Source organism: Sorex fumeus, unplaced genomic scaffold, assembly GCF_029834395.1.
Source record: "Sorex fumeus unplaced genomic scaffold, SorFum_2.1 ptg000232l, whole genome shotgun sequence".
Classification (NCBI taxonomy): Eukaryota; Metazoa; Chordata; class Mammalia; order Eulipotyphla; family Soricidae; genus Sorex; species Sorex fumeus.
Window position 1 is genome coordinate 1,274,929 of NW_026606289.1, and position 9,036 is coordinate 1,283,964.

The following is a 9,036-nucleotide window of genomic DNA, read 5'->3' on the forward strand; positions in this document are numbered from 1 at the left end:
GACAGGCTTTACTTCCCGGGTCCCCCTCCTGCAAGTGGCCAAGGCTCTGCCGGAACCCCTCTTTTGGCGTGTACCTTTTCTGCCTTGCCACCCCTCCAGGGTCGAACGCTCTCTGCTAGGCGGCTCTGCCTCGCACGCGGTGGCACCTTCAGAGAAGGACGTATGTGGGGAAAACTGCTCCGGACTCCAAGTACTCTCAGACACAGGGAGAACATGCACAGGTTGCCAGAAGTGGCCAGTTCCCAGACCACTGGCCTCAGCTGCACCATCGTTGACCTCTGTGACCGGCTCCCTCTGTGAGACATGAACCTCTACGGGTACAGCCACACGCCGGTTACCTTGCCTAGACTTCTGCTGGGCCCTGGATGGGCCAACAGCTTTCCAGCAGGAGAGCCCTTCAGCCAGCAGAAGGCTCGGGGCCTCAGCCTGGAGTGTGCTTTGTGAAAACTGACCCTCCTCTTCCTCTTCCACCATGCCTTTCTTCTGCCTGCTTGCACCTTTTGAGCCACTGATTCCTAGGGCGTGGGGTGGCTCAGAGCCCCAGCCCCCAGCTCGTTTCCCGACTCCTTTTCCATCTCAACTTCAAAGGCCTGCACTGACTCAAGCTGCTGGCCAGCCCCGGGACCAGCGGGACTAGCGTACTGCCTGGGCTTGCTTTCCTCTCTGTAGTACATGCGACTCAGGGTCTGGGTGCTGGTGTCGGCGAATTCTGTCAGCACGAGGGAACAGTCCGCTGCTGCCGAGTGGCCCCCGGAGAGTTGTTGCTGGGCCTCCTGCCTCGCCGACATCATGGCCTCCCACGCCTCCTCCTCGCGGACCATTCTGATGAGCTCCAGGAAAGTGGGAGGGCACCCTCGCTGATCCAGAACCTCCAGCCTGCTCTGGAGTGCGCAGCTCAGGGAGGTGCGAGCGAGGGTGTGCTTGAGACGGATCGTGTCTGTGCTGTGAGTGGAGAGGGGGTTGCACTGCACAGCCCTATGCAGCAGGGGCTCGAGGCGGAGCAAGAAGGAAGAGACCTTCTCTCCCGGCATGGGGAAGCTCTGCAGGAATTGAAATTGCGCCGTTCGATAATCTTCTTTGCTTCCAAAAATCTCTTTCAGGGCATCCAGACACTGCTCCGTGGTGAGGGCTTCGTTGTTGGCCTTTAGCACCCGCATGATGGACTGCGCAGAGCCCCGCAAGCTCTCCAGCAGACGCCGCCTCTTCTCCGCCTCAGACACTTGCCAGGTTGCCATAATCTCAGTGACCTGCTCCAGCCAAACCTCAAAGTTCTCTGCTTCTGGGCCTGTGTGGTTGTCACCTGAAAATACACTCAGCTTCCGGTACCACGAATTCTCACTCAGAAGCTGTGGAACCTCGGTCTGGACTTGGGCCCAGTTCTCTGGCTGTGTGTCCTGGAGGGGAAGATCATACCCCAAGGCTTGAGCCACATCTGTCGATCTCCGGTCCTCATCTTTCAGAAAATTGTTCAGCCGGCTGAGAAACTCAACATCTAAATTATGGGGTGTCGCCACCACATCCCAAAAGCCCCCCCTTCCTGGTATCTGACTGGGCAGCATACTGTAACTGACAGTTTCGGCCAGTTCAAGGAAGACAGCATTAGCACCGTCCTCCCTTCTGAAAATCCTGCTCAGCAGCCTGTAGGCAGTGAGCGGGTGCAAGCCCATCCTCACCGTCTCTGAGATTTCGCGCTCAGTACACTCCAGGGGGATCCCCACGATCAGTACACCCTTTTTGGAGTCCATGTCGTCTCCCTGCACCAGTCCTATAACAGCACAACCGCCACTGCTCCACTTCCTAAGAGGGGAGTTGAGAGTCTGAGCCAAACGCAAAGGATTCTGAGTTATGGCCAAAGCAGGTAGAAGCACCCCGGCTTTTCAACGCCTGTAACGCAAATGGAATGAAGGGTATCATTAGCACCCTCCCAAGCCCCATCGAGATCCCTCCCTTATCCCACCATCCACTCCCAGATGCTCAGTCTCTGCTTCCCAGACTCCCCTGCCCAATTATTTTGTGCAGGGAAGATTATTCAGGGCCTTCCAAAAGGCAAGCTCCCACACTCTCATCCCCTCCCTGCTGACCTCCAGAGGGGTGTCCTCCACAAAGTTCAAGGAGCTGGCTGCAAGCTTTGAGTCCTGTGGGGAATAAAAGGCCAGTGTCATAAACAGGCCCTGTGCCTGGAGACACTGGCAAGGCCCACAGGCAGAAGAGGACAAGGATTTCATCCCACTCCCACTCATGGTTGGGCAGGCCTGGCACACAGTCCTCTTCACTGGGGAAAAGGCTGGGAAAAGGAGCCATGGAATCCCTCTTTCTCGGCAATGTCTGACAGTTGAGAAACAGGGGTGCAACTGCTGGCCGTGCAGCCCTGCCGAGAAGACTTGCTGGCATGATCGTGGATTTCTCAGGACCCCAAGCAGCAATAAGTAATAATACTATCCTCCAGCTAACAAAATGCTCCAGTAACATGGGAGGTGGGGGAGAGAACAAGGATGGAGTGCTGCAAAAACAGGGGCTCAGGTTTCCAAACTGGAATCCAGAAAAAAAAAGCCATAAAGGAACTAAGACAAAGATATAAAGGAAGAAATCATTTGACAAGATCCAGCACCTGTTTATAACAAAAACTCTGGACAAAATGGGAATAGAAGGGAATTTCCTCAATATAGTCAAAGCTGAGAACAGCGCAGAGTCTCCTGCCCCCACGCCTGGCTGTCCTCCCTGGGGCCCCTTGGAGGGGAGCGGGTTGAGTTTTACTCCCCGCCCTGACCAGGGCTCCAGCAGCCAAAGACCTCCAGAACCAGCCACCACCATGCTAAGACCACTCTCCGCACACATGAAGGTACCGGCAGAGGAACAAAGCTACGCGGGTTCCAGGGCCGAGATCTCCAAGTCTACTCAAATTGGAGCTGGGCATCCTCCACCCAGATCCTCCATATTCCAGTAGGCGGGGGTCACACCCACCAACTGGCCCCCTGGCGCCGTGTAATCCTATCAACGGCCAAGATTCAGAGACTATAAAACCCAGCTCCCGGAAGCGCATGGCCGCATTCACGGCTACGCGACATCTTACCATCTCATTCCTACTTTATAGAAACTGGCAGGCTACCGAATGTAACCTGCCCACACGGCAGAGTCTGGCAAACTCCCCGTGGCGTACCCAATATGCCAAATACCAGTAACAATGAAGGGTCTCATTCTCCTAACTCTGAAAGAGCCTTGAATATGGCACTTAAAAAAAATCTCAGGGCTAGGATGAAGAGACATTACTGGGGCCTGCTCGAGGCAATCGACGAATAACAGGATGGTTGTGATTGATTGTGATAGTCAAAGCTATCTACCACAAGCCCACAGCAAGCATTATCCTCAATGGGGAAAAACTAATAGTTTTCGCTCTAAGATCAGACACAAGACAAGATTGCCCACTCTCACAAACTCCTACTCAATATAGTACTGGAGTACTCACCATAGCAGTTAGGCAAGAAAAAGATATCAAAGACAGGAAAGGAAGAAATCAAGCATTCACTATTTGCAGATGACATGATACTAAGAAAATCCTAAGTGATCTATAAACAAGATCCTAGAATCAATATATTTGTATAATAAAGTGGCAGGTTACAAAATCAATACACAAAAGTCCATGGCTTTCCAATATACAAATAATGAAAAAGAAGAGTGTGATACTATGAAAACAATCCTATTCACTATTATGCCCCAGAAAATCAAGTACCTCAGAATCAGGTTAAGTACAGAGGTGAAAGACCTATATGAAGAAAACTACAGAACACTACAAATAAAAGGATATGAGGATATGGAAACACATTCCCTGCTCATGGATTGTGAGTATTAACACTGTCCAAGCAGCAATATTCCCCAAAGCATTACACAGATTCAATGCCATCCCTATAAGGATACCCATGACATATTTCAAAGAAATTGATCAAACACTTCTGAAATTCATATGGAACAATAAACCCCCACAAATACCTAAAGTAGTCCTTGGGAAAAAGAAAATCGGAAGCATCACTTTCCCCAACTTCAAACCATACTACAAAGTGGTAATAATTAAAACAGCCTGGCATTGGAATAAAGACCAACTCGCAGACCAATGGAATAGACTTGATTATCCTGACATGGATCCTCAAATACATGATCACTTAATCTTTGATAAAGAAGAAATATGAAGTGGAGCAAGTAAAGCCTCTTCAACAAGTGGTTCTGGGAAAGCGAGGCAGTTACATGCAAAAATAAATACGAACTTAGAACACTTTCTAACAACAGGCAACAAAATCAGGTAAAAATGGATTAAATGCCTCAACATCAGACCTGAATCCATAAGATACATGGAGGAAAAGTTAGCCAGGACCCTCTATGAGATCGAAGCTAAAGGCATCTTCAAAGATGAAAATCACTCACTGACCATGTAAGTGGAAGCAAAGATAAACAAATGAACTACAATAAACTTAAAAGCTTCTGCACCTCAAAATAAGCAGTGACCACGGAATGGGAAAATTTAGCCAATACCTAGTGAAGTTTACCTGCAGAGTTCCAAATGCAGTGCTCAATACTCCATCTTTTAGCTCTGTGAAGCTGGGAAGTCCTCACCCGGGGTCTGCAGCCATTCTCACACAAGATCTGTTTAAGGCAAGAGAGCAGATGAAGTATTTTTGCTAAGGTTCTGGTCCCACATACCCCTGCTCAGGTAGCTCCAATTCTGAGTGTGCAGAGGTATTCCAAAGTACCCTGGAGCTGGGGTTACAGGGATAGTACAGTGCATAGGGCACTTGGTTTGCATGCGGTCCACCCTTGCTCAATTCCTGGAACCTCATATGGGTCCCATAAGCACCGCCAAAGGTGATCCGTGAGTACTGAGTCATACTGTGTATACAACTGCATCTGTATAGCCAAGTTCCACCCCTTTCCAAGTCCTACTCCAAGTGGCCAAGCCCAACCCTTGCTTCCAACCTCTGCCCAAGCCCACCCTTCACCCAAGCCCAACTCTCAACACTGATGTCTGCCCAAGCCCAGGCTCCAACTCAGTGTCCACCCAAGCCCAATCTTCAACACTAATGCCCACTCATGTCCAAGCCTCAGCACAAATGCCCACCCAAGCCCAAGTTTCAACTCCTACGCCCAAACCCACATTGCTCAAGCCCAACCTTTACCCAAGCCCAACCGTCACCTAAGCCTAACCATCAGCCAAGCCCAACCATCCACCACGCCCAACCACCAGTCAAGCCCAACCACCAGTCAAGCCCAACCATCAGCCAAGCCCAACCATCCACCAAGCCCAACCACTACTCAAGCCCAACCACCAGTCAAGCCCAACCACCAGTCAAGCCCAACCACCAGTCAAGCCCAACCATCCGCCAAGCCCAACCATCCACCAAGCCCAACCACCACCCAAGCCCAACCACCATCCAAGCCCAACCACCAGTCAAGTCCAACCACCAGTCAAGCCCAACCAATAGTCAAGCCCAACCTTAAACACCCAATGCTAACCCAAGCACAACCTCCCAGAAATCTTAACCTTGAGCCCCATGTCCTGCTTCTTCCGCGACCCAACCCTTGCCACCAAGTTGCTAGATCCCACTCCTTCACCAAGTTTCCCCCCTGTCCGAAACCCTGCCCTACTTGGTCCTAAGCCATCCCAAGTCCAAACTTCACTCCACAGCCCAGCGTAAGTCCACCTCACTAAGTTCCCCACCCTTTTCCACACTCCGTACCTTACACAGTCTCAGTTCTGGGAGCAGGAATGTATTGGAAGAGCAGCAGAGGTCAGTTCACAAGGGCTGAGACCAATGTATCTCAAGGAAAATCATCCCTGGCCCTAAATGTGATGGCTTTGGGCAAGGTTCAGATGGAACGGGTCCTGGCAGACCTATCTTAATGCCCGCGGACGGCAGTGCATGGAGGCACACCAGGTCTGATCTAGAGGAATCCCGCTTCAGCAAAAAACCAATAGCCACAAGCCTCTGGGATGCAAGCGTCAATGGCGGGGAGATACTCTACTCCTTGGGCTGCTTTCTGTACCCAAAGCCCCAAGCCGTACCTGTTGGAGAAACCTCCAGGCTCCCGCTTGTTCCCGCTGGGACCTCCAACCGACACCACGAGCGTCTCAAACCAGATTGAGCTGGAAATGATGTTGGGAATCGCTCATTGGTTGGAGAGATGGGACCAGCCCACTGGCGGCTGCGCACTAGCTGCAGGCACCCCTCCCCCACCAGGCTGGGCCCACCTCCTCCCCCTTCCCCCCCCATTCTTTTCTGTTGTGGATAGGACAGAATGTTCCCATTTCAACTGGGGCTCAGTTTACTTTGCACAGCTGGACCATGTTTCACCCTCAGGGCAGCCCAAAAGAGGCATCCAGGTCGCCACATAGCTCACCAGGTGCAGCCGTTGCTGAATTTCCCTGTTGCACATTTCTCCGCACCATTGGAAGGGGGCAGGGATTTGTACCCAGAGTCCTAAGCCGTCCTGCTGGAGAGGCCGCCAGCCCCCTCTTATTTCCCCTGGGACCGCCAACCGACGCCAACCTATGTTGCACATTTGTAACTGATCTTTGAGTGCTGAGAGCATTCAACATAGAGCTGAGTGCAGAGTGAAACCCTCAAGGATTCTTACATTTCTCCGCACCATTAAAAGGGGGCAGGGATGTCTACCCAGAGCCCCGAGCCATACATACTGTTGATGCTCCCAGCCCCCCCTCCCCCACTCATTTCCCCTGGGACCTCCAACCGACGCCAACCTATGTTGCGCATTTGTAACTGATCTTTTATATTCCAAGCAGTCTGCACCTGGCTAAGTGCAAAGTGAAATCCTCAAGGGTTCTTACTAAAGGGAAAAGTTGACCCCCCACCCCACTCTCCCCTCACAGCACACCTTTTGAAGGAAAAACACTGGGCTCTTTTCTAGGGAGGATGGCAAAATTTTGCTGCTCCCTGCATTCCACAAGTCCATGAATGTGTTTGGGGTCTCAAGACACAGATTTTCTTCTGGTTCTCTTGATTTTGCGAACCACGTCCTGCCCTTGTCCGAAGTAGATTTCCTCCACCGAGTGTGAACTCAAATGTTCACCCTGTGGCTGCAGGATTTCTTTGTTTGGGGGTCACACCCGGCAATGCTCAGGGGTTACTCCTGGGTCCTGTACTCAGGGATTAGTCCCGGTGACACTGAGGATCTATATGTGATGCGGGAGATTGAAGTGAGTCTGCATGCAAGGCAAATGCCCTACCAGCTGTACTGTCGCTACGGCTCCACGTTCCAGGATCTTGAGCGCTGTTCACTAAAGGACTGACTGCACGGGTGCACGGAGCCCACAGCAAACTGCAAGTCCCGACAAAATCTTTGTAAAATCGCAGTTTGAGGGGCTGGAGAGATAGTACAGTGGGTGGGGCGCTGGCCCTGCACGCGACCGATCAAGGTTCAATCCGCAGCACCCAATATGGTCCCCATAGCCACTACACTAGTGATTCCAGAGCACAGATCCAGAAATGAGCTGAGTCCCACCGGATGTGGCCCCAAAACTCAAAAAAATTAAAAATCTGGGTTTTTTTTTCAATTAAAATGCAGGCTTGGAGATTGTGTATCTCTCAAAAGCTCAATAATTCAATTGCTATGAATGCCTGGCTCCACAAGTTTCTGGAACCTTCAGACATCTTTGCTGTATCATTAGTGACAAAATGCATTTCTTTTCTTTATTTTAGGTGGAAATGAACAGGAGTTTCTGTACTGTTTTGGATTTTAAAAATGTTAAAAGTGGGGCTGTAGCCATCAAACAGCGGTTAGGGCACTTGCCTTGTACGCTGCTGACCCGGGTTCAGTCACTGGCAGCCAGGCAAGTGAGCTGTCCCACTGAGGGGGTTCAAACGCCACAGTGGCAGGGTGGTAAGAGTTTGGGTGCCACTCGCTTTTCGAATACAGAGTGCTATCTTCAATCTCACAGTTCATCTCCTATTCTTTTACTGGGAGAAACAGTTTCATTTCTAGTCTTGCCTTTAAACATATAATATTATTCAGGCACGCTGCCGGTGCTGAATCGCACTCGAGTTCTGTGATTCTAGAAAATTGTGAAAGAGACATCCCTGACCACTTTTAACAGTACATTAGTTTCAGAAACACACTATAGTGTTTATATATGTGTCCGTGTGTGTGTAGGGTTTTATTACTATCCATCACCTCACATAGACTTTTCTTGAGAACTTTTAAAATCAATCCTCTTAGCAATTTTCAAATACACAATCAATATTAACTAGACTCTTCACAGCATCTCCACGACTCATTTATCTTGTATGTATGTACATACGTTCATATGATCTTTTCTACCACAAGTGGTACTAACAAATTATATTATGAACCTCCTTGGAGGATCTGCATTATTACTGATTTAGAGAGAATTAGATGCTTTTGATTGAATTGTCTTAAAATTCCCAGGAATTAATAAGCTTAGCTTAACAAACTTTATCCAGCAATAATTATGTTCATATATACCATGTTCCCCTTAAAGATCTTTTTGTTTTGGAGTCTCACTCGTTGGTGCTCAGGGCTTACTCCTGACTCTGCACTCCTGGTTGGACTAGAGGACCATAGAGGGTGGAGGGGATCAAACACGGGTCAGTCAACAGCAAGGTAAGCACCATGCTGGCTGTACTATCTGTCTGGCCCCTTAAAGATGTTTTCTAAGTGTGAGGCTGACATGGAGCCATGACAGGCTTCACTGTAAGACCAAACCTCAGCAGGCCTAAGTTTCAGTTTCCCCTATCAGAAAGTCCCGACTTCTCAGAAAACAACATCACACTGGGAAGATAAACCACCCTGTGGCAACAGCCTATCAGAGTAGAGGGCATGGGCAGTGGTGCCCAGCCAAGTAGAGAGGGCCTAGGGAGTGGAGTCACAATGTTATGTCCCAGGAAGGGAGTTTCGCTCGCACATTTACCAGACCAGATGCGAGGCTGCAAATGCAAGACCCCTTTATTGCTAGCTTGAGCTAGGGTCCAAGTCTCATCCAACATAGTGGAGTTTTGACAAGGACTCTGACTC

The 9,036-nt window shown here is 50.0% G+C and overlaps 1 protein-coding gene across 1 annotated transcript; it reads right to left on the reverse strand.

The window, feature by feature from the left end:
• Positions 1 to 515: 515 nt before the first annotated feature.
• On the reverse strand, positions 516 to 3,065 carry LOC130017962 (paraneoplastic antigen-like protein 5). The gene is given in 4 exon segments (XM_056108741.1): positions 516 to 1,756; positions 1,759 to 1,797; positions 2,082 to 2,135; positions 3,059 to 3,065. Coding segments are annotated over 4 exon segments (1,341 nt in total).
• Positions 3,066 to 9,036: the final 5,971 nt, after the last annotated feature.